This window comes from Rattus norvegicus, chromosome 15, assembly GCF_021556685.1.
Source record: "Rattus norvegicus strain SHRSP/BbbUtx chromosome 15, alternate assembly SHRSP_T2T, whole genome shotgun sequence".
Lineage (NCBI taxonomy): Eukaryota > Metazoa > Chordata > Mammalia > Rodentia > Muridae > Rattus > Rattus norvegicus.
Window position 1 is genome coordinate 40,778,466 of NC_141548.1, and position 26,592 is coordinate 40,805,057.

General features: G+C 44.0%; 1 protein-coding gene across 4 annotated transcripts in view; it reads left to right on the top strand.

Moving 5' to 3' along the window:
- Wdfy2 (WD repeat and FYVE domain containing 2) overlaps window positions 1-26,592 on the top strand; it is a 124,924-nt gene that overhangs the window by 75,294 nt on the left and 23,038 nt on the right. For 3 of the 4 annotated variants that reach the window (NM_001107269.1, NM_001415102.1, XM_087585715.1), the window contains 3 exon segments: window positions 12,049-12,103; window positions 19,176-19,326; window positions 22,950-23,062. In NM_001107269.1, coding sequence (NP_001100739.1) covers window positions 12,049-12,103; window positions 19,176-19,326; window positions 22,950-23,062 — 319 coding nt within the window. 4 annotated transcript variants of the gene reach the window in all.

Sequence of the window (26,592 nt, forward strand, 5' to 3'; positions counted from 1 at the left end):
TTTCTTATTGAAGATGAACCCCAAACTACCAAGTTTAAAATAAAGCTCCTTCCTCCCACATGCCAGTTCCCAGTGCTTTCACTGCAGTGACTAAGGCCACTGTTGCATAGGTCAAGGACTTGTCCCTCCTCTGACTTGCTGTTTGTCCGTCACTTACTGATTCTTACCTGTTTACCAGCTTCCTTTCCCTCCCTGTTGCTTTCTTTTCCCTCTTCTCATTATACCCCTCTCCCACCCACCACCATTCCTTTACTCTTGTCTTCCTTCTGAACCTTTCTCAGTTTCCCCTTCATTGGTCACCTCACAGGCTGACCAAGTTCATTTTCCCTATTAGGACTAAAAGGCTCTTTACGGAGGTAGATTTTTAATCTTGCCTCCGGGTGAAACCTTTAATGGCTTCTGCTGGCACTTAGGAAACAGGGAAAACGTTTTCAGACAGCCATGTGACCTTGCAGATCTGGTCCTTCCCACACCCACAGCCTTGGTTTGTACAGTGCACTTTCTCTCAGTATTACCTAGTTTCATACCTCTGCTCACATGTCTTCACAGGGTGGGGACTGAGCCTGATTGTTTCTCTGTGTCCCTAGCGCCGAGTACCTTTCAATTTTAAATGATCATCAAGTGAATCAACAAGTGAGTGAGTGAGTGAATAAATGAATGTAAGGTCTGTTGAGTTGACTTACAGAGTTAGGAACCTAGACTCAGGAGTCTCACTGCCTGAATTCAGTCACAGCCCTTCCTGATCAACTGTCGTATTGCACAAGGTGCTCTGCTCTCTGCCTCAGTCTAGAGTGGGGATGAGAACTGTGTTCATTTGATGTATTTTGTTCCAGGTTGACACATGGAAAACTCCTAGAACAGCCCGCCCATAGCGCAGATAAATATTAGCTCCTGCCAGTGTCATTGGCGGCAGCAGCGGTCTCTGGAGCCAGTGTCCATGAGTCTTCAGAATCCGTGGCAGGTGGATTGAGTTGAGCGTGTCTGGGTGGGATCTCTGAGTGGAAGCGCGGATGCTCAGCTTGCTTCTGTTCTCACCTTTTGTCTTTGCTGTCAGCACAGTAATTCTCCAGTGATTTACAAACTACAGACCACCAAAAGCTGTATTTTTCTGTAGACATGTTTAAATTACTGCCGTTTCATCTTCATCACCCTTAAAATTAGGGCTGGTCAGATGGCTCAGTCGATACCCTGCCTGCCCAAGGATCAGTTAAAAACCCCAAGCATTCGATAAAAAGCCAAATATAGTAGTATGCCCCTATATGGGAAAAGCAGAGACAAGAGTGTCCTTGGAGATTGATGTCTGTCTGTCACTGTCATATCAGTGAGTGACCCAACATCAATCTCTGTCTCTGTCCTCACATGTGCTTGCATTCCTGCTCATGCACAGAATACATGCATGCACATATATTACACCCACCCCGCCCACTCAAAAAAAGACTTTGACCTTAGAAAACTGTATATAGTGCTAGGGCCTAGAAAATTTCTTATCAGAAGGACTTGCTTTTTCTGATAGACTGCTGAGAATGTTAGCAGGAAAAATATTTCCAACCATTAAGGCTGTATTGCTTTTTCTCACCCTAGGAATCTGGCTTTTATAGGCCCATGTTCAGAGAGCTTTCTGTGCTTCTCTCTCTACAGTGTGTTTCTATGTCTTTCTGTGTCTTTCTCTCTGTCTCTGTGTGTGTGTGAGTGTGTGTATGTGTGTAGTGTGTGTATGTTTGCGGTGTGGTGTGTGTGTATGAGTGTGTGTGTGTATGAGTGTATGTGTGTGTGGTGTGTGTGTTTGTGTTGTTGTGTATGTATGTCGTGTGTTTTTATGTGTGTGTGGTGTGTGTGTTTGTGGTGTGGTGTATGTGTGTCGTGTGTGTGTATGTGTGTGTGGTGTGGTGTATGTGTGTCGTGTGTGTGTGTGTGTGTGTGTGTGTGTGTGTGTGTGTGTGTGTGTGTGTATGTTTGACTGAGCAAATGGTTGGCAGGGGTGAATGTGATTCTCTGTCTCTACATCCTGTGCTGGGGTTACAGGTGGACTGTCACATCTACTGACTTTTACATGGATTCTGGGGACCAGAACTTGGTTCTCAAGTTTGTACAATAGGTGTGTTACCTGCTGAGCCATCTTACCAGGCTCCTACAGTATTTTTCAGCAACAGGAATCAATTTTCTTACTATGCCATCCAATTAAAGACTATTCTCTGTAGACATAAGATACTTTACTACTTTTCACATGGGCTTCTTCTCTTAGGGAGATTAGAGTCATACCAGTTTTCTACAGTCACTGTCAGAGCCCAGATGGGCTGGTGTGACATTTCCACGTTAATCATGGGTGAAGCCATTCCTCTGTCTAGTAGCATTGGGTCATGCCCCCCAAAGGACCTTCTGACATTTGTTCTTGTGCTGTAAAGAAACTTGCTAGAGCCAAATGTGGGGAGGGGCAGTCGTTCTTCCTGCAGAGTGGCAGCCAGCTAGTTTTGGTACGGAAGGCTTATGTCAGTGAGGAGGGTGTGGTACTAGGTCTGCCCTAGTCTCTGGGATTCAGTGCTGGGCTTGTGCAGTGACCCAGGGTGTTGTCACTAGGGTAGGTTTCTTTCCAAGACATGTGCTTCTTGTTGTTTATATACCCCCACCCCAACCTCACTCGAACTTGGATCCAGGGTCCACAGCACACATTCTCCAACTTCTGATTACAGATGTGGGAGCAGCTCTTCCCCTAGTTACCAGGGAAAGCGCTAAATTTTCATAAACCTAGGCTCATGTCGTGTATCAAGGAAGAACTCTGAGACTGCTCACCCCATTGACGTGAAGACCAGCACCCTCGCCCATCAGCATCCGTCGTGTGGGCCCAGTTGGCTTCCCAGATTAGAGAGAAGTCAAAAACATTGGCGTAAGCCACACATGGTGTCAGTGCCTGTAATTCCAGTGCTTTGGAGGCTGAAATTGGGGAATTTGGAATTCCAGGCCAGCGTGGCTACTTAGTGAGGCACCCCACACACCAAAGGAAGGAGGTAGAGCTGCTTCTTGAGCTTTCTGTTTGATGTGGGGCGGGTCAGGGTTCCGTGTTTGCTATGGTTTCCCTCCAGATCCCTCTCCACCTGCCACTGTTGAGTTGATGCTCCTCCCAGTTCTTGCCCTCCTCCTGCCCACGGTTGTGAGTCTGCCTGCAGCCCAGCTGTCCTGCTCCTATACTTGCCAGGGCTATGCTGGGAGCTGCTTCCCAGACTCAGGCTGCAGAAACAAACTAACGCCTTCAACCTGGCCGTCTCCCCAACACTTTAGATTTAGCAGACTCTAGCTAGACTTAATTCTCCTTTGCCTTCACTGAGCCCCTTGTCCCTTTAGTAAATGGCATCACATGGTGCCCCATCCAGAAACATCACCCCTTAACCCCACAACTGTCCACAGTCTGTGTTCACTAACTAGATTTTTTAAGGATTTTCTGTTCCTTATAGTTTGGGCTTTGGCCTATTACAATAACCCATGAGATTGCTTCTGCTGTCTCTAGTCTCTTACTTCCTCCTTTCCTCATCCAGACTTGTAGTTTCATTTTCGCCTTCCTTAGGGTATAAGTTCTCAACAATTTTGGAAAGAATAAAGTTCAAAGTACTTTTTTGTCCCCATTTGGCAACCTACCTATCAAAATTTTGCTACCAAGTATCAGATATGGGTGGTTCACATCCGTACCACAAATAAGGAGCTTCATTACTGAAATCGGATGGCTAGCCCTCACCCCTGACCTCTGCTCTCAGCCCTCACCCCTGACCTCTGCTCTCAGCCCTCACTAGGACTTGCTTTTAAGACAACCTGGAGAAGCCAAGCCATAACTGGTTCTCCATGTCACTCTTTAGCAGTAACTCCTTACAATAAGGGTAGAAATTCTTTCATTTCAGTGGTAGATAAACTTTACTTTTTGATAAATGCAATCGTTTCATCTGAAATGGAAGAGAATTCCATTTTATACAATGATTTTTATGTGAGCTTATCATTTTCAAACAGTTTCCTTCTTCCCTACCCCCAGTTTCTGTTGGTGGCATGGGAACATTGGGCTAGCCCAGAATTCACTGTGGAGGCTTGCCTCAAATGTGTAATGGTTCTCCTTGAGTTCTGGGGTTGCACAGATGCCCCACCACCATGTCTGGTAAGCTAGTTTGCTTTTTGTGAGTATTATGTTTGGCTAATAAGACTTGGTTTTATTTGTAATTTTGACCTTGTTGTTGTTCCTTATATTTTATGTACATATTTATTTCTTAAGTAGCATTCAGGTCTTAAAGAGCTGTGGACTTAAAGCCAGAAAAAAGATTTATAGTAAGATTTGAATGGACACCTTAGCTAGAAAGAGCTTGAGACACAGCAGAGGGAGTTTCTACTGCCCAGGAAGTGAACATTGGTTAGTCTTGAGGGTTGAGATCAGATGCCTTTTGAAAAGCTCTCCTACAGGGAAACAAGAGCGTAGCTGAGTGTTTAGTGTAGCAACCATGACATTCATAAATGGCTTCCACTTCTGTAGGGAAGCTTTTTCATATGTTCAGAATAATTTTCTCAAAAGTTTTGAGCCATTTTAGAGTATCAGCAGCTAGCCTTCTGTGGTTTGAGTGAGAATGGTCCCCATCACCACATGTATACTCGAATACTTGCTGAAAGGATTCAGAGGTGTGTCCTTGTGGGAGGAGACTCATCACCGGGGACAGCCTTTGAAATTTCAAAAGCCAGTGCCAACCCAAGTTAGCTTTCTCTGCCTTGTAATTGTGTCTCAAAATGTAGGCTCTCAACAGCTACCCCAGGGCCATGCCCACCTACATGCTGTTGTGTTCCCTTCCATGATGGCCGTGGGCTCAGCCCTCTGAAACTGTAAGTCCCAGATTAAACACTTTAATAAGTTGCTTTGTCCTGATATTTTATCACAGCAATAGGAAAGTAACTAAGATACCTATATAAGCCAATCTTCTATGTTATTTCCTACTTAATATTACAGCCTAACTTTTATTGTATTCAAATGATGTTTAATATATCCATTCTCTTTTTCTTACCATGAGATTAATGGGGCTTGAACAGGAACCTTCTTTGTGTAATACATGTGTGGTTTTAGCCTTAAATTGGACACTCCCATTTTTTTTAACACCTTCCAAGAACATTTGTTCCCAAGACTCAAGAGATTGGCCTGGGGCTTCTATCTTGAGCCTCCATGCATCTGGTTTTTTACACTCAGCATTGAGAAAACATAAAAACGTTGTTGAGAGAAGATGATAGCAAACAATAAATCACGCGCCCAGGTAAGCCGCTGGGGAACAGCCTGACAATTAAGCAGTGTTGAAAGGTCTTGAAATTTCTAGTTTCCTGCTGTGTGTATAAATTGAAGTTTGTGGAAGAATTTGTAGGAAAAAAAGCATGTGTTAGTTTTTTAATCACTGTGACAAAATACCCAAGATTTAATGCAGGGGAAAGAAGCTTGTTTTGGCTCTGAGTTCAGGAATCTCCTTCTGTGGTTGGTGGCACACTGCATCATGGCAGGAGCATGCGCAGAAGATGTCCGCCTGCTCTGCAGTGGCTAGACACAAACGGAAAGGCAGGAGGTGGCTGAGTCCCAGTGTCCCCTTGGTGGGCACACTATGATGCCTTCCTTCCACTCGGCGCCACCCTCACAAGGGCCTACCAGGAGTGACACCTGCGACTAAGAGCCTTCAACACATGGGCCTGGGCGACAGTGAACGTCTAGACTAGCAGTTTGCACTCCTGCTTCATGTAATGATGCTCTCAGTATGGAGAGATGATCGACTTGTTACTGCACATACCCCAACTTTCCTTCCTTCCCTTATTCCACACGCTTCAGTGTGCTGTGGCATATTAGTCAGAAATGTGATCGGAGGTTTCTTACACAGCTGAGAGGCAAGGCTGAGCAGGGACTGAAGCTAAAGTGTTTCCTTCCCTCCACTTCTTAAAAGAACCTTCATCCGAAGGGATAAGGGGTTCCTGGGTGTAAGATACGTGATAGGCGGCAGCAAAGCCTCTTTTCATCTGTCTTCCCAGATAGATTGGTTGGGTGGGTGGTCGGGAGCAGCATAGGCAAGCCAGCAGGGTCAGGCAAGCCTGAGCAGACCCGAGGTCAGCTGTCTGACTGAAGCCAGCAGTTCTCAAACTGAGGCTAAGGAAGCTGAAACCACTCCATCACAATTCTAAGAGCCTGTCTTTCTGCTCCCACTTCTTGCCAGATGTGCGGACTGAATTCAGAAGCAGCTTCAACTGCTTCTCTTCATTCAGAAAGCCATTAAAATGGAAAACAGACAACTCTTGTCATTAGGTTTTGTTTTTAAAAAGTTCCATTTTTATGGACATTATATTATATTATATTGAGGTAATATTTTATAACTTTATCAGCTGTTACTTCTAGTGTGTTAAATATGTATTCATACAACTTACATAAATGAATATCCTTCAAAGTCCTGGGGAGTTTTGAGAAGCATGCAAGTTCCAGGACACTTGTTAAAATCTGGAGATGCGGAGTAAGGCACATGAAACTCAAGCAGCTTGCGGACCTTGTGCCAAGCTCACCCTCTCTTCTGAGTTTCAATTCAAAAAGTCTAACTTCCCTTAGTTCCATGTCAATGGATGCCCACCAAAAGCCTCCGCCTGTTTCCCTAGCATCCTGGCTTCCTCATTGTTCTCCAAAGACCCTCCCTTTCTGACACCTTCTTGCCTAACACAAAAGGCATGATTGTTCTTTACTATCTCTCTTCTCCCCCCAAAGTGTTGGGGTTTTCTGCTTACCTGGCCTGTTGATTTTCTCTCAAGCTTTAATAAAAAGATTCTCAAGTTTGAGAGAAAAACCTCCAACCAATTGTAGGTCATTTTGAGCACTATTATTCTAGGATTTGAAGTTTTATTAATGGACTTCTTGAGTCTCTTACGATGTACAGCAAAGTAGAGATGCAGGTATAGAGGTTTTGCCTGTGCTCCTGTCCTCCCACAAGTACCCTGCCCCAGTATGAACATCTCCTAACAGAATGTTTATGGTCAGTGATGAACCCATGGATGCATTGCCCACAGTCCATGGTTCAGGGTTCATTCTTGGTCCTCTGCATTCTGTGGGTATGGACAGGTGTCAATGGCATATGGCTATCACTGTATCATACAGAGTAGTGAAATTGCTCAGGTTCTCTGTGCTCCGTGGGGCCTCTAGGATGCTTCTGTGATGAGAGAATGGAAGCTGAGGTGTTTTGCATTCACTGGGTTTTCTCACTGAGAACAGCAGACATCCCAAGAGAGACGTTGAGTATGAAACAGGTTGGCCAGCACAGCTTCCTTGCAAGGCCTCTGGTCACAGACTCTAACTCTAAATGGAAAATCCTCTCTCCTGCCTACAATTCCTTGTCACCCAAAGAACATGCGTAAAGCCTAGAATATCCTACATACGCAGATGGTTAGGAACAGTACAATTAGAATGGCTCCCAATCCCCGAAAATCGAGGCAGAAAGTCAGCACTGCGGCTTCGGAAGGTGTGTGATGGGAGTGAAGGCACTTTCAAATGTCGTGACACTTTCACAATGTCACACTTGTATGTAGGGTTTCCTTAGATTATTGAAACAAACTCCTGCATGATCCAGCAGTCCTACGTATGGCCTATCTAGTGGGAGTTAGAGCAGATATTTGCAGAATTCACAGTAGCCAGAAGTAGGCTAAGTGTCTGTCCAAAGACGAATGAAGAAAATGTGGCGTGTACATATGATGTTGACCATTACGCATCCAACCCTGGTCCATGTGGTGAACATCAATAAACCAGGCTTTTGACAGGACCTGTCCTGCCTGTCCCCAGTACTCCGACCAAGTCTCCTCTGTCTACCTGACTCCATTCCACCTAAGCCCTTTTTGTCTTCTAGCCTAACCTGCCTACACATCCTCTCCTATGCCCCAACCTACTCTGTCCATGTCAGACCTAGAACTAATAAAAGAAGTACACATACCCAGGTCTGATCAAAAAAATATAAACAGTATGAAATATCAAGCCAGGAGTACTTCACCTCCAAAACCCACCTGTTCTGTAGAAATGCTTGCTAATGAGAATTACCCAGATGAACCTAATACACAGAATTAAAAAAACAAAACAAAACATAAAGTTCATCAAAAAATTCAAGGAATTTAAAGAAAACAGCTTGGTGAAATTAAGCGAAAAGAACTTGAGAATAAAGGTCGGAGTGATGCCCGAAAAAGCAGACATGAGACTGATGGAAATGACAGACCCAGGACTGGAGCCTGGAAGCAGTAATGGGATAGAAAACAGAAGAGGACTCGGGCTGAAACAAGGGTGGCATCCAAACTCCCAGGCCTTAGCTAGACATGTGAAGGAAAACACCAAGTCAGTCAGCCCCAGGATCTTGGAGACAACATACAGGATCCAGACAAAGTGAGCAAGGAGCATGGGAAACAGAAGTAGAAACTCAAGGAAGGGACAGTGTGGGGAACCGAGGGGCAAACCAAGCTTCAACTCAAAAGTTGTAGGTGAGGGAGAGGACTCCCAAGTCGGCGGCGTAGACCAGCTTGTCAAACTCTAAATGTGTGTCTCCTCCATCAGGAGGGGCTTTCTGTACTGCTTTGAACCTGGCGACTTCTCTGTGACCTTTATCTAGGTAGTGAAGCACACGTTTATTCTTTATAAACGTGGGTGTGACCCTGGTGACTGCTGTTTATATTTCTGGAAAGAAAGCTTTTATAGGGAACGGAACTATAGTTTTGTTTTCTTGATAAAAGTAGACATATCGGGCTGGGGATTTAGCTCAGTGGTAGAGCGCTTACCTAGGAAGCGCAAGGCCCTGGGTTCGGTCCCCAGCTCCGAAAAAAAGAACCAAAAAAAAAAAAAAAAAAAAAAGTAGACTTATCATGCATTCAGTCGGTATATATCTTTGATACGCTGCACACTCGGCAAACAGTTGGTAGTTAATGATCTAATTTTAGATTCTATTTTATTTTTATCTGTAAAGTAGTGTTAGATTTTAAGAAGTAAGAGAGATTATTGGCAGGCTTTCAAATAAAGCAAGACATTTAAAATGTGAATTTAAAAATGTTTTATTAGTATGTGTATGGTGTATGTTGGGGGAGGGGTACACACATGCCGAGGACAATTCTGTGGAGTAGATTTTCTCCTTTTTGTTTATGTGGGTTCGGTGGATCACACTGTCCTTAGCAGGCTTTCACGGCAAGGGCTATAGATACTGAGCCATCCTGCTGCCCAGCAGCTTTTTTAATGTCTAAGGTGCTGTGGCTTCATCACCAGGGGGCCATGGATCTGTCTCATTGATCCTTACATGAAGTGGGGGACATGCTAAGAAGTGTGTAATATTCCTCGACTGACCACACAGAGAAAGAGACAGAACGACTCAAGACTGAGTGAGTGGCTTATGTTTCCGAGGGACGGCAGAGTTCAGCGTCTGAGTCAGCAATCTTCTGTGTGCACCAGCCATAGGAGTATATGTGCTCTTGTCTAGTAGTGAGTTTGAAGACAAATAAGGGACCGTTTCAAAGAGAAGGGTTTGAAAAATGAATGGTACACTCATTTTATAGGGCGTCATAGAGTTATCAGAAAGAATAAGTTAACTTAGTGAATTCTAGAAAGGTAGCTCTGGTGTATTTTAATGGAAAATATCCATTATCTTATTTTTATACAACCTAACTAAACAAAACCACTGAGTGTGTATTTCCCTCTGTGTAGATTTACAAAAGTGTTTACATGTTTAAACAAAGTGTACAAGGATATGCCAAGTCATCTAAGTCCATTTGCTTAAAGAGTAAGCTTGAATGTGCACACAGTGACTGACATCTCCTGTGCGTGCCCCTTGTATGCTGTGTTTGGCATTCAAATTAATGAGGTGGTAGGCAGACAGTAGAGTGGAAAAATAAAAGGGTAGATTTTCCCCAAAACAATTTAATCTGATTTTTATTGGTCAATCCTAAGGAAATAAATGTAAGTTTTAGCCAGAATTTCATGTTAGATTTTTCTGGGAGGTAATATATTAGCTATATATAAAATTCTGACTGGTCAGCATCTATTAGGCCTTGAGTGGACATGCTTTCTCATGTAACCTACCTTCTGAACATCACAGCATACTGTAAAAGAAAAATGAAATTGATGGATAAGAGGTCACTGCCAACTTTGTAATATTAAAAGGCATCAAGGACTGGAGAAATGCTTCAGCCATTAAAGGGCTAAGCTCAGAACCAGAGACAGCATCACCAACTAGTTCTCACAGTCTGTTTTATTATAGATAGTATTATTAAACTATATAACAGTATTATAGATATAATTTCATTTATATTTATATCAAAGAAATGATATCACAAAGGGACCTTTAAATATTTATCATTGACATATTTAGAATAGCTTATAGTTTTCATGATTAAAAAATACATACATAGATCAATAAAAAGGGCTATCTCCCCCAAATTTTCCCTGCCTGTATATTTTTAGTATTAAAGGAAGAAAATATTTTTAAAAATTAGTTTATAAGTACAGTGAACTGATAGTTTTTATTTTGTATGCATGTCTTAAATCCTACATGAAAACCTGCATCTAATATTTTTATTGTGTGCCTTGCCTTTTCCCAAGAGGAAGTAAGGCCTTTTTGCCCAGGCCAGTGAACGACGTCACAAATGAAGCAAACTTGTCCACTTATCAGTTGTGTTTACCGCAGACAGGTTTTCTCTGTCTGTGTTGGAGGCTCTGTCCCAGTCAGGCAGTCACACACACTGTCAGTTCGTCTGGAGGAAGATGTATGTATTTTCAACTTATCTATTACGTTTCATGTTGAACTCTTCAGAAATGAGGAGATAGAGTGCCACTCCTTGAAGGATTCATGATGTAAGTTTAAACTGGCAAGTTCAGTAACGTTTTCCCCAAGGAAAACAATTTGAAGAAAATTTCTTTGTAGGTAAGCTTCTTACCAGGACTATGACAGAAAAACAGACCCAAAGAAGCTAGTATGTCCTGTCACACTATACTGTTTTACCTTTGTGGTGTCTGTCACAAAAGTCATACAGTGTTTTCACCTAAAAACATTGCATAATCTCTATGAACTCAGTAAGCGTCTAATAGCAAGAAGGGGGTTGCCATGTCTGTCCTCCCACCCTGCTTTGTAAGTAAGTCATCAGAAAAAAATTCTGGATGCTTCCAACTGTTGTGAAAAGCTTCATTGTTCTGTGGGAAGCCTGAACAAAACACTGTTTTATAATTCACCCTTTAAGGACATGTGGGTGCTTGCATTTGAGAAGGTTCAGGAACTCAACTGCCTGCCAAGCCAGCCTTGTAAAAGCCTGGTTGGTGTCTTGTTGGGCATGGCCAACTGCTCGAGTGCTGAGGTGAGGCCAGTGCCTTGGCTCATCAGCTTAGGAGGCTTCACACAGCTGACAGACACTTGTTGGACTCTGTGCCATCCACGCTCTAGAGAGACAAGGATTGAGCAGGAGCATCCCTGGGAGCTCAGCGTAAGGGAAAGTGAACTGCTGATGTCATCAGCAGCCTCCAGACAGCTGACCTCTCTTCTCAGTGTGAATTGCTGCCCATCTGCTCACTGATGAAGTCTTTCAAATGTTTGCTGTGGCACCAGTGAGGTTTTGAGTCAAGATTGGCATTGACCAGAATCCAGACTCAGAATAGCATCTAATATGATTCTTCTTAGACAAGAAAAGTCAACTTGAGAGTTGTGAGGTAAAGTTCTGATCTTACATTGTATCAGAGTTTGGACAAACCACTAATGTTAGCTGTAATTCTGTTATGCGGTCTGATTGCCAAAGCATAATTGTTCATTAAAAACTTTGCTTTTGCTGGGGGCCTGGAGGATGGCTATGGTTAAGAGCACTTGCTGCTCTTCCAGAGGACTGGGGTTCAATCTCCAGGACCCACAAGATACCACCCAACCAGCTGCAATGCTAGTTCCAGAGGACCTGACTCCCTCTACTGGCCTCCGTGGGCACTGCACGCATGGGGTGCACAGACACAGACCAAAACACCCACACACATAAAAATCTCAAGAGAAATTTCTTTTTGCTTAGTGTTTTTCTCTTGTCTTGTAGGAGTTTATTTTATCTGAAGATTATAACAAGATGACACCTGTGAAAAACTATCAAGGTAGGTGTCGCAGGACAGTCGGAGCCTAAACTGTTCCTTCATAGTTTCCACCCTCATCAAGAACACTTAAATTACATGGGGGAACAAAAAGAGAAAGCCTTGGAGGTCAGCATCACCCCAGTTTGTGAACTAAGTTGTTGAGGCCAGAAGAATCTGGGTTCTACAGAGGTCAAGTACCAAACCAGCCTAGAGCAGGGTGACTCCAAGTCCGTCCTGCTTTCTGGGAATGGTACAGCAGGCTCAGGAAAAGTGGAGTCAGCCTCAGGTTGCTTCAGATGAATGAGCCTCATTTCATGTTTGGTGAAATGCTTTGGCATGTTGGGGTGGGGGTAGGGGCTACAGTTTCAATGATGTCTTTAACAATGGCCAAATTCACTCTGTCAATCAGTAGTGTCTGGAGGGGACCCTTATCCAGACCAGCAGTATCCTGGAATCAGGTCACTGGGCTCTTCAGGTCCAGATGTCATTGTATCCAGATGTCTTGAGCTCATTCATTGTTTGTGGCTTTCCGGCATCTCGCCCATGACCTGTAAAAGACACTCTGCTAGCATAGGTTTGGAAGGTTCTAGGCATTGCTTTCTTAAAGATTAGGATCTAAATTTATTTTCATGTGGTTTTATTCCTTAATTGTTTTTTATGCATAACTAATAAATATTTATTGAATACCTACAGTGTTCCTTTAGCTCAGGAGTGTGATAACAAACAGAAATATCTATAAGAGGCTTATGTGAGAGATTTTAGAATGTGCTCTTCCAGTGTTTGCTTAGTTTGTTGGAACCATAAAAACGTGAGTTTCCCCTCTCTTCAGCCTCTTAAATAGCTACAGAAGGGCCTATTCTCTTCCTTCTTTGATTATCTTCATTCACTTCTCAAACATAAGCATCTTATGTCTCAACTTTTTTTTTTTAAATCAGCTATTCTATGAAAACATGTTTGACTTTCTTACTCAGATTTGAGCTCTCATATCGTACCATTAGGACCATTTTAAACTACAACCTGGTATGTCATGTAACTTTTTGTATGATTCCTAATGTCCTTCTCTTCCCCTCATAAGGGTGAGCTAGACTTAGAACATGGTAAGTGGTGGAGATCACTTCCAAGATTACGTGTAGAAGCTGGGGCATGCGTGACGCTCACCTTCCTGCTCCCCGGTGTACATGTCTCTGGATGTGAGCTATCCTGTGGAGAAGCCTTCGTGCTAATGAGCCAGGCAGCAATCTCATCAGCAGTTGTGAGGGACTAATACCCCCTGCTCAGCAGCCCATGAGGAATTGAACCCAGCCAGAAGCTATGTGAAATGATTAGAAACTAGCCCACCCTCTGTTAAGCTTTCAGATGACACCGCACATGGCAATTTCCTCCTAGGAAAAACCTTACGGCTGAGACATTTTGACCCACAGAAGCTCTGAGATAATAAGATGCTCTGAGACACCAACTTTGGGATAGTTTGTTACACAGCAGTAGATGACTAGTGCGTGCATGCAATCTGCTGGGTGGGTCCTGCTTCTCTCCTCCCCTGCACACTGTGGCAGTAATGCAGAGGTGAGTTCTGGCATGTGTTACACTGTGGCTCGTGTGGGGCAGGCAGCACTGCAGCATCCTATGCTTGCAACGTCTACTTTTCTTCTTGTACTAAATCTTGGACTTGCCCTTCTGTTACTTACCATTTCATTTTCCTTAGTCTGTCTACTCAGCTTATCACCATATTCTGAAATTCTAGTTGTCGTTACATGCATTAACTCCCTTAGCTTCGTACTTCCTGTCTTGCATCCTTGTTAATGGCACTGGTGAACCCGCCGGGTGCACATCTGCAGAGCCTGTTACTAGGATCCGTTGTTCATATGCTCTGGCATGTCCGGTTTTCTAGCATAGTCCACATGCTTTCTGTCAGATGATTACAAAACCTCAACAACCAGACTCCGTGGATGCTTTTCTCATAGAGTCCTAGAGCTGGTGGTAAAATAGTCTATTTTTGTTGTTTCCTTTAATCCATTGTTAAGCTTATAAGAAAAAACAAAGTTTCCCATTTGCCGGAGTAAAGAGAAAACCAAATCCCAGAGGGTTTGTTATACCTGCACTGACTTTGCAGCTGCCTTGGGGAGGGAGAGAGAACCCCAATAACTAGTTGCCTGTGTATGGCTGTGCCCTTAACAAGAGGTACAGCCTGGACCTGAGTAAGAAAATATTTGGAACTGAGATTTTTACAGAAAGTCCACAAAGGATTATGTCCTCATGAAGAGGAAGGGACGGAATTCCTCTGCTCCAGGAGACAACAGGGGAATTTATTCTGATCTCAACTCTATAGATAAAATCTCCTATTAGTCAAAACCCATCTGAAAATCCTTCAACCCATCTGAAAATCCAAAACAACCATATAGAGCTAGAAGCTCTACAGTTTGAAAAATGATTATTAAAATATATTAAAATATACTATATATAGTATAATATGATCAGTGGTATTCCCAAGCATCACCAGAAATAAACACAGACCTCTTTAAGACAAACTGCATACGTGTCCCAAGGAAAAAATCAAGAACAGTTGGTGTAAGGCTATGGGTCAGTGTCAGAGCCTTGGAATTGAGCTCTGGACAGAACAGTCAAGCAAAAAGGATCGCATAGGATTAAGTTTTATTTTTAAAAAGTATTACAAAAGCAGACAAAGCCATCATAAATAAACATTAGCAGAAATCACAGAATTAGAATACCAACAACCTTGTTACATGACCAGTAACCTGAAAGAGGTTATAACCTCATATTTTAAATTTTTAAAGAAAACTAAGGCTGTGTGGTGGCTCATGCATCCTCCCTTGGTCCAGGTTGTGTCCAATAGATACTGATCCCTTTGTTTTCATTTGTATTCAGTTTTGCTTTAAATTTGATGATGAATAGGGCCTTGGGAAATCCTAAAGCATTTAGAAGATAAATAATACACTTCTAAATAATCCATGGGTTGAAGAAGAAATCATAAAGCATTCTGAACTGAATAAAAATGAAAAAAGATAACCGTACTTATAAAATATTACCATGGGAGCACCTAGGGGGAGAGAGACAGCTCAAATATTCACATCATAGAAGCAAGTTTTCAAATCAGTGACCTTGATTTACAACACACACACACACACACACACACACACACACACACACACACACAGAAAGAAAGAAAGAAACATAGGAGGAAAGGAAGAGCGATTGAGATAGTACAGAGAAGCCAGTGATATCAAAGGCTATTTTCCGAGATTAATAAAAGTGATAAACTTCTAGCTAGACTAGCAAGGGGGTAAAACGATGGGAATTATCAGTGCCAGGAAAGAATGAACTAACACTCTTATAGAAGCTCCCTCTAGGGCTGGAGAGATGGCTCACAGTTAAGAGTACCAGCTGCTCTTCCAGAGGTCCTGAGTTCAATTCCCAGCAACCACATGGTGGCTCACAACCATCTGTAATGGGATCTGATCCCTCTTCTGGTGTGTCTGAAAACAGCTACAGTGTATTTATATACATGAAATAAATAATAATAGTTCTTTTAGCAACAACAACAACAAAAACAACAAAAAACAAGCTCCCTCTGTGTGCACAGTGGTAACAAATTCCTTGAATATTATGAACTAACATCGTCCAGAAGCTCCGTGTGATGCTGTGTTGGTAAATAGAACAAATGAAGTCAATAGGTCTTTGAAAGTCACAAACGGCCGATCACTCAAGAAGAAATAGATGATTCTTAAGCTCTGTATGTGTAAAAAGAAGTTGACATTTTAGTTTAAAACCTTCTCCTAAAGAAAACTTGTCATAGGATTTTAACAAAACTGAGAGAGGGAAGATGATGATTGAAAGATAGGTAGGTAGGTAGGCAGGCAGACGGATAGATAGACAGACAGGTAGATATATAGTCAGACAGTCAGACATAGACAGACAGACAGACAGATAGGTAGATAGATAGATAAACAGATACATAGACAGACAGATAGATTGATTGATTAGAATGGCTTGCAGGTTGTGGTTCAGCTTATTCAACAAGGGCTGTACCAGTGACCAAGGAATGGTCCAAAAATCCAGTAGTCATTCAGTCCACGGTGAGGATGTCTACACTGGTCTTCAACATACAGTGGAAGCCAAAAAGGTCAGCTCTCGTGGCAATAAGGAATGGATTTGCTAGCAAGAGGGAGAACAGGCAGGGAAAGAGAGCAAGCTTCCTCTTCCATTCCCTTCACATTCTTAGATATAGATACATTCCTAGGTACATTCCTAGATGGTTTTACTGGTTATATTTTATGGAACATTAAAGAAAGAAAATATGTGAAACTACAGGAATTCTTCTGGAAATTGAGAAATAAAAGATTTCCCAGCCCATTGTTAGAAAATCTGTATTTCCTGATACTAATGCTATACAAAATCAATATGCGAAAACTAGGATGCCATACGGACAGATGCAACAAATGTACATATTCACCACATCCAGCAATAGATACAAAAGAATACATTGTGGTCACGTGAGGTTTGTCTTAGGAATGTGGTATGGGATTCACAGTAAAAACTAAATAGCAGCAGGCACAGGGCTAGACACCTTCAATCCCAGCACTCGGGGGGCAGACAGAGCTTTCTGAGCGCTAGGCCAGCCTATTTCACACAGAGAGTTAGTTCCAGGACAGCTAGAACTATACAGAGACACTCTGCCTTAACAAATAAATAGGCAACACAGGAAGGGCATTTGGTGAAATCATGGTCACAACTCAGAAATCCAGGAGAGAGAAAAGCACGCCACCAGCATGGCGAGGAGCTGCCTGCAAACCCGGCTCTGGTGGCGTGATGTGCAGACCGTGTTCCCCTCGCCCCACCTCCCACTCAGCAACCCAGACAGCAAGCCAGGTTTGCTTATGCATTTCTGAAGCTTAGTGATAAGAATCTGCCTTCAAAGAATTTCCTTCTGAGTAAAAGAGTTGTCTCTTTAGAATATGTATGGTTTTTTTTTTTTGAGTTTTTTAGAGTTTGTTTTGTTTTCCCACTGACAGCCACACACTAAGAGAACTGACTTCACATAGAAACAAAGGTTTGCTTTGCTGTTTACATGTGTGAGAGGCAGCTGGGCGGGCTTCAGATACGCCACTTTCCGTCTCTGCAGTGACTAAGAGAATGTGTTTAACACTCTGCAATTGGCAAATGGTTTTACTGCAGTGGGGCTGCAGACAGCCACCCACACTCTAATGCGGCCTGGTAATGGAGGTGGAAAAGCTGCACCTCACCATCCTCAAGGGTCCTGCCCCAGCAAACCCCTAGCCAGGCTTCAGAGTATCCTTCCTGGACATTCTAATCCCTTGTATTTGTTGCCCGGCATCACATAGTTAGAAAGCAAAATTCCTGCCTGAGTTTGTTAAGTAGTGGAGAAGCCATGAGACCTTAGCCAAACACAGCTTCACTGCACCTCAGATTGTCCAGGTGAGCAACAGAGAGATAGCTGGAAGCTATGAGTAGTCTTTTGTCACTCTGAAGTTGTGCGATGCAACAATTTTTCTAGAGTAACTGTGCTTGTATGTGAGTAACCATAGGGAGTCAGTCTCTCTCTCTCTCTCTCTCTCTCTCTCTCTCTCTCTCTCTCTCTCTTTCTCTCTCTCTTGCACATCTGTACAACAGACATTTCATTCTTAATCTCAGTAACTTCTCTATTGTGGTAAAACACTATAACCAAGTCAACTTACAAAAATAAAAGCATTTATTTGGGCTTATAGTTCCTGAGGGAGAGTCCGTGGTGGCAAAACAGAGACATGGAGATAGGAACAGCTGAGAGCTAACATCTTGATCCACAAGCTGGAAGCAGAGAGATTCCATGCTGAGAAGGGCATGAGTCTTTTGAACCATCAAAGCCCATTCCCAGTGACACACCGCCTTCAACAAGGCCACACCTTTGAATCCTTCCCAAACAGTTCGACCAACTGAGGACCAAACATTCAAATATGTGAGACTATAAGGGGCAGTTCTCATTCAGACTACCACCATTCCCTTTATTCTCCAAGCATTTGGGTTCTGATAGGAAGCTGTCAGAATTTTTTTAAATGAGTCAAAAGCAGATTTCATCAAAAAAGATCAATATACTTTTCCTCTGGGGAGAGTGCACATAAACTGACCACAAGTGACTATGTTGTAAATGTCATTCCTAATGTGTCTTGTAGTCACACTAATCCAGTAACCCTAGCATGCTTGGCCAGGCTTTGGTGTAGGAAGCTTTCTGAGGCAGTAATTCTTGGGTTCACATAAACAGTGGTATGAGAGCAGGAAAAAAGTTAGATTATTAAAATAAAAACAAAACAAAACAGGTGTTCATAGGGCATCCTTCCCAGCCATTGATGAGAGCTACTGTTTTTCCTTGTCCCTAATGGCTTTGTCCTTCAGCCTCTTCTGGGGTGGGGTGAAGAGAAGGATGTAACACCGGGCTGCAGTTTTTTGGTGTTGGGAGAAGAGAAGGATGTAACACCAGGCTGCAGTTTTCTGGTGTGTGGGGAAGAGGAGGATGTAACACCAGGCCACAGTTTTTTGGTGTTGGGGAAGAGGAGGATGTAACACTGGGCTGCAGTTTTTTGGTGTGTAGGGAAGAGAAGGATGTAACACCAGGCCACAGTTTTTTGGTGTGTGGGGAAGAGGAGGATGTAACACCAGGCTGCAGTTTTTTGGTGTGTGGGGAAGAGGAGGATGTAACACCAGGCTGCAGTTTTTTGGTGTGTGGGGAAGAGGAGGATGTAACACCAGGCTGCAGTTTTCTGGTGTGTGGGGAAGAGGAGGATGTAACACCAGGCCACAGTTTTTTGGTGTTGGGAAAGAGGAGGATGTAACACTGGGCTGCAGTTTTTTGGTGTGTGGGGAAGAGAAGGATGTAACACCAGGCTGCAGTTTTTTGGTGTGTGGGGAAGAGGAGGATGTAACACCAGGCTGCAGTTTTCTGGTGTGTGGGGAAGAGGAGGATGTAACACCAGGCTGCAGTTTTCTGGTGTGTGGGGAAGAGGAGGATGTAACACTGGTGTGCAGTTTCTGTTTTCCTCAGGAGGCTTTCTCCATCAATAATTTTTCTCATCTCTTAATTTTTCAGCACATCAGAGCAGAGTGACGATGGTCCTGTTTGTTCTGGAACTGGAGTGGGTGCTGAGCACAGGACAGGACAAGCAGTTCGCCTGGCACTGCTCTGAGAGTGGGCAGCGCCTGGGAGGTTACCGCACCAGTGCTGTGGCCTCGGGTCTGCAGTATCCTTTGCTGGACTAAGTCCTTTCTCTTTGATTCATAATTTAGGAAATGCACAACTTAAAGATTTTCTGTTTTGTATTTACTGTTTATTCCCTGTTGAAAAAGATGCTCAGAGAACTTCTTAAGGCTCAATGTATTGGGGGTTTCCGTTTAAGGGAGTGGAGTGAGGCAACATCATTAAAGTAACCCGCCTGCTGACTGCTGTTACATAGTTCTGACACCTAGACAGAACACAGCCAGATGTGTGATCCCTAGTTGTCAGGAGGACTGACAGATGGACTTACAACCAACAACAAAATACAACATTCAGTTTTAATAAACAAATCATTTTCCTTGCAGGACACCTCTCCTAATGTTATAAATACCCGATTGGTGCTTAGAGAGTGGGCCATGAGATTCCCGTTTGTTTAGAAATATTTTGGTGGCCAGTGGGATGAGTTAGCAGTTAAAAAATATGCTTGCCGCACAAGCTTGGAACCTGAGTTCAGTCCCTAGAACTCATGGGGAAGAAAACAACTGACTGTTGGAAGTTGTCCTCTTACGTCCAGGGGCTGCACACTGTGGTACACACTAATGATCATAAATTACATTTTAAACATTTCTTGACAGGCTGCCATGCCAAGGCACAGCGAGCTAGCTGTCTCTAAATGGTATCCTGCAGTCTTTGTTCCAGGCATGAGGCTTTCTCTGAGTCCATAGTACGATATTCTTGTCTCCCAAGCTGTCAGTCTGTGTACTTGGGTTGAGTGCCTACTAATTAACACCAGAGAAGCTCTCTTCTTGCTGGCTGGGCTCTGAGAAGCTGAGTATCAGTTAATGTGGGACATGTTTCTCCTACAGCAAGCTGGAAAGTTCTCTTGTATAGAAAAGTGGAATCCTTCTGTTTCTGACAGGGAGAACATGGACGCCGACACTGACCAGTTTCCTTACACCCGTGTGGTAGGGCGTATATTTATGGGCACACATAGGCTAATGTTGATACTGTTTTCTCAGTGGAAGGGCAAGGTGAAAGGATCAAGGTGACCATAGTGGAAGGTTGTAAAGATGGAGAGTTAGCAACAAGATGAGAGACAGAGTTGACGGAGAGGGAGCTTATCCTTGACAAGGTAGCACCATAGGAACATAGAGGACCCTTCCTCACACTTCAGACGAGCCAGCTGCTAAGAAGACCAGGACTGCTGTTCCTGAGGTCTCCTCCCTTGGACTTCTGCTTTTCTCCCTTTGCTCCTCAATCCCAGAACCAATAGCATCCTGTGGCTTGTACTGAGGTTTGTGTCACTGACCACTGTAATGGTGTGTCTCATGTCTTGCATAGCCAAACCAGCCAGTGTGAGCAAAGACAGGGATGACTTTTGAAACTATCTGAAAATAAGCAACAAAATGTACAATTAAACAAAATTACAATTAAACTCACCTTGGTCATAGTACCTTTGTTTAAGGTTCCAAAAGTCACTTTAATTTTATGACATTTTACTAAGGACAGAATCATGTTACTAGTTACCAGAAGCCCATGTGTGAGCGTGTGGGGGTGGAGTGGGGTAGGATTGTATATATGTGTGTGTAGGTATGTGTTCACACAGTTCCTTCCAAAGGTACATGCCCCACCAAACTTGCCTTTAATAGCCCCAGTTTTCAACTCCTGAGTATCTTTGCACTGCTAAACATTGGTGGCATGGCAGTCCTATGTTTTTGCTAACAGGGGTAGGGAGTCTAAACCAAGAACCTTGTGATTCTTCCAAAGCCAGGGGCTCCGCCCCTACCCACTCCCTGGAACTAGCTGGCAGATTATTAGGCAAACTGCTACACTATACAGTCCCACCTTCACCTGTTTCCTTTCCTTCCTCCTGCCACTCACCACTCTCTGAGTTTTGTATTTGTTAACTAAGGGGAGATCCGATGAAGCAGCATAAATCCTTACCTTTGTCTTGCAGAGGATGGCTGCTGCTACAGGATGCCTTACCTTTGTCTTGCAGAGGATGGCTGCTGGTACAGGATGCCTTCGCAGATGACACAGTGCTGTCCCATCTCCACCTGTCGTTCATCAGAGTTAACAAAGTTGACTATTCAAACCACATTCATGTGTTCTCTTCTTCCAGGCCTCTCAGTAGAGAGTAGTAGCGACAATAACCAGAAACTCAAGCCAGGAAACCAAGGTGACAAAGAGACTGGCCAGGTGAACTCTCAGTTCCCAAGAAATATGACCAATCATAGCAACAGTGGTCAGGAAGGAGGGGAGGGAGAAAACATCTGAGCTTTACTGTCCTCAGAACTCAGCGACCTTCTGCACACACGCACTGCATGCCACTGGCACCAATGTGCTCGGATCCAGATGTAGCAGCAATTAGGAGCCCAGGACGGCCAAGGGGTTTGCTCCAGGTCCTGGGAGAACAGGATGCTAGAACTTGGATACTAAGATTTCTTAGCTGGTCCTCTGCACATCTGCACAGACCAGAGTGGCAGGGCCCACGAAATGGGAATGTTCTCTTTGTACTTAACCTGCTAGTATTTAGTTTAGGAACTGTCTTACCCTGTCAGTATCTCATTATTTGACCATGTTTTAACCATTTTTTTATGCTTCCCCAAAATAATTTAAGTCCCTTCATGTTTTAGCTTATTCTTCAGGAGTTGTTGGAAGTAATTCTAAAACGTCACTCTGTATCGTGAGATGTCTTCCTACTAATATCATCTCGTAGATGTATTCACAGTCAAGTCCAGAGTTCTTAAAAAGCCACTAAGATTATCTTAGTTTCTGTCACACTTAATGATACTGTCCTTCTGCTTCAACCCCTAAGTCCCCTTTGGTTTGTTTGGGGGTTTCGTTTTTTGTCTTTCAAGACTGGGTCTCTCTGTGAGGTTGTCCTGGAACTTGATCTCAGGGTGGCCTCAAACTTAAGATACCCCTCTGCTCTGCCTCCTGACCGCTAGGATTAAAGGTGTGCCACCACGAGAAAACATTTTAATGGATACTTGTGTGTAATCACATCCCCTGTGATACTTCTGTCCCTTTTTGCCACATTATTTCTAAGCAAATTCTAGACCTTAATGTCATTTTACCTAAACATACTTCATTATGAACCTCTAAGACAAAATATTTGTTTATAATCACAAATATATAGTTATCTCTGGAAATTAATAATCCTTCCTAGTACTAAATTTTCTATTCTCAGCTTACAGTACCTGCGTGGCAGGTTACTTTTTGCAGTAGATCTGTTTGAAATTGGGTCTACCACTGCAACTAGTCTAGACAGTGCCCCGTATTCTGATTCCTCCTTTGGAACAGTTCCCACTGTTTCTGGAAGCTTCTGCACTTCCAGCGACATCACACACTTTGTTCATCACCCTGCTCCTGGTTGGGAAGAACACACCTAGCACCAAATAACATGTTGATATTTTTGTTGTGGTCACGTTAAATGTATAAAGTCATCTATTAAGTGACAGCGTGGTCATGCCGAGTCTGCATGTCTAGCAATATGTATGTCCTTCGTGTCTTCCAGGGCCTCTCTTCTAGCTCTGCTAGCGCAGTACTGCACATGCCTGCTTGAACTAATAGAGATTGGCTTTGTTTTGTTTTTTTAAACTCTCATAAATCCCCACTTTGCAATCCTTAATGCTTACATGATAGATTTGATGTTGAAAGCCGTCATGTTTTTATTGGTGATCACTCGGGCCAAGTAACCATCCTCAAACTGGAACAAGAAAACTGCACGCTGCTCACGTCCTTTAGAGGGCACACAGGTAAGACCTGAGCAAGCCTCCATCATAGACAAATGTGCAATAGGACGGAGGACACTTCGAACATCCGGTGTTTGAAAGCGGCGGAGAATAACCTGGGCTTGGGCAGAAGTACCGATGGGTCAGGGGCACTTAGCTGGTTGTAAAATGGTCCAGTAAGGCCAAAAGTTTTCCTTCCTGATTCAGACAGACGAGGAACCATTCTATCCTCAGAATGCTAAGAGTTAGTTTTCATGTCGCTGCGGAGAAGTGACATGCTAGCACACTGATGAAGTACTCAAGACCATGTCACAAGGGCACAAAATCCAGTAGACTGATAGGACCAAGAAGTCAGTGCGCACAAAAGATTTCCCATGTCCAAGACAGAGGAAAAGGAAAGCTAGACGACATAAAGGGTCAGATTCATCTTTCTATTGGGCCTTAAGGTCCCTTTCTGTAACCTTTGCATCACTAGTGTGCTCAGGATCACCTCTGCAGGATACAGAATAGTCGTTCACAGCCCTGGAAAGACTTGAACTGATGGCAGTAGTTAATATTTTACTAGCACCATTTGGGGTGGCATTGGCTCCAGAAGATGTAGATTTGGGGAAACATGTTACTGCCTGTTTTTATGATTGTTAGTAGGCTTTGGTGTTGTTTTGTTTGTTTTGTGTTTTTTGTAGAGATAATAATCCATTTCGATGTCATAGGAAAATGGAAGTCGATGGGAAAGTGTTTTTAGCTAAATAGTGTCCACTTAGGTATAAAGAGATTCCAGGGGTGGGGCAGTGAGGGGCCGGAGAGATGGCCCAGCACTTTAGACTGCTTGTTGTTTCTGCAGAGTACACACAACTGCCAGGAACCAAATCCAGGAATCCGTCCTGTGTCTCAAGGCCCTGGTACCTCCTTCCTTTGCCACATGCTTCCTGGTGTGCTTATGTCCTCAGTTGATAAACTAAAAGTGAGACTGACTACCCCCACCTTCTTTGCTTGTGCGGGCCAGGAGCCCCATCTGCTACCCACTCTTGAGATTTAGACCATCAACCAGGGTGTGATTTCCCAGCCCCGTGCACAGAGCTGCCTACTGTCCCCTCTGCCTGTGCTTAGTGTACCCCCGATGCCTTTCTCATGACACCCTCTTCTCATCCCATCCCAGCCTCTGCTGCATACCTAAACAACCTTTCTTTTGTCCCTTCTTTATGGGAGCCAGCCTTCCCATGGGCCCAGGCTAATTCTCAGTTCCTCACATCAGCATAGACTCCTCTGGGCACAGCCCTTCTCTGTTTACTATTACACTTAGGTTTCGAGCCCTCTCAATCCTGTCTGTAGCCTCCTGTAGCAATTCCCATTACTCTTCTAACACTAGTCTTAAATTACAAGATTTGCAAAACATAGACTTTACTATTTTAACCATGTTTAGATAGTTTGGTGGTGTGAAACACACCAGGGTGCTGTTATTGTGTTATCTCCAGCATCCATCCCAGAATGCTCCATCTTGTGAGGCTGCTGCCTCTACCCTTCGATAGTAACCCCTCCCCCAGCACCCTTAATTCTTTCTGTGAGTGTGACCACTCCAAGTACATCAAGTAAGTGAGATCATCTTGTACTTCTCCATTGCCAAGGGGCTGTTTCCATGCATACTGTAGCAGGTAGTTCTTATAAAAATGCCATTCCCAGCTCCTCCACAGGCTTCACCTTCCATTTGCCTCCCAACCCTTCACATCTGGTTTATATCTGTTACCTCATTTGACTGCTCTCCCTGAGGTGACCCATGGTCTGCTGGGATGTGTTTAAGACCTTGTCATGCTTAGTGTTTGACAGCATCTTCCATGGTGGCTGCTCCTCCCTGCCGTTGCTGCCCTCATTCATGTCTGTGGAATAACCTCCACCCCCGACTCTCCACCCCCACCTTCTTCTGCTCTCAGAATTCCCAAGCCTGCCTCAGTTCCCCTTCTCCTGACCCTTTGCTCTGTGGAGTTGATCTCAGTGAATATTCCTGATCAGAAAGAAAAGCATAATGCTCCATCTTTTGTCCTCAAATCCCTCACAGCCCTGTGGGAGAGAGACAGGCTAAGGTGCAGCGATGCCTGCTGACAGAGGATGGGAAGGAGCACCAGGGCCTCCAGAAACAGAGCAGGCTTACGTGGAAGGAGAGGCATTCAGGGGAGCTGGTGCTTGACCGGAAATCCTCGGGAATGAGTGCGAGTTGGATTCTTAGGGAAGGTGTGGTGGTCACCCAGGAGAAGAACACTAGGACAGCCAAGGCACAGAGATCAGAGAGCCTCTGCTGAGTTTACTGGCCCTGATGCTCACCCCTCTGATGCTCACCCCTCTGATGCTCACCCCTCTGAGGGTGCACCCCTCTGATGCTCACCCCTCTGATGCTCACCCCTCTGAGGGTGCACCCCTCTGATGCTCACCCCTCTGCCTGAAGGAGGAGTGGATGCAGCTGTGACAAGGTAGCCAGAAAGAAAGCCACAGTTACTTTAGATCCTAAGGCTTATCCCAGACTTACTTTGCTGTCCTTGAAAACACATTAATGAGTTTGAAGCCAAGAAGCAGAGTCATCCAATCCCCTGGAGCTGGAGTTGCAACAATTTGGCCTTTAAAAGCAGTTTTCACTCTTAACAGCTCCATCTCCCCAGCTCTTGAAACCGTGTCTTAGTGGGCTGTTGATGGAGGGAGGGGAGTGGAGAGATTCTAGACAAAATGTAGGATGCTGAAAATCATCCCGGAGGGGACTGCGAGTATAACTCAGGGGTGGAGTGCTTGCCTAGGGTGAGGCCTGGAACAGAGGGGGTTACAAGAAGGTTGTGCCTGGTAACTAACCAGATTTGATTTAGGCAGAAGTGACCTCTTGACTCTTTAGAGGCCACTTGGGTCCCCTCAGTTCTTTGTTGTTATTGCTAAGTCCTCAGGGTGAGCAGCTGTTTCTGGCCACCGTGTTTATGGCTGAATTTTATGCGTGCTTACTGTTATGTAAAGTGTTACGTGGGCATTTGGTCTTCATCTTTTTTTTTGGTCTTCATCAGTTTGAGGCAGTCTCGTGTCATTTTTATCATGAAGTATCGTTGAGGCAGACGGCGCGGCTCAGGGAGTTTGTTAGCTCATGGGAGAGGAAATGTAGCAGTTGAGTGCTTCTTGGAGAAAGGAGCTGCACCAGTTGCACAGCACAGCTACCACGAGGGCTCAGTTTATGGAGTTAAGCTCTTCCTATGAGGGGCTCCTCTGCTGTGCCTTGTACAGTCCCAGACCTGACCAGGTACCATTCCTAGAAAGGACTTTTAAATAACAAACAAAGACCACAGCAAGATACATCTGGGTAAGGAGGTGTCTCTTCCATCTAGACAAACAGGTCCTCAGTGTTTGTAGATGGGGCCATAGTCGTTCACCCCAACATTCTCCTTCATAGGGAGCCATGACTCTCTGCACCACCATTTTCTTTTCTTTCAGGGGGAGCCCTGGGCATTGTTCCCACTGTTCTCTTTCTCTGGGAGCCCTGGCCATTGGTCCTGTGTGTCTGTTTCATGAGGAGCCATGTCCGTTGGTCCTGT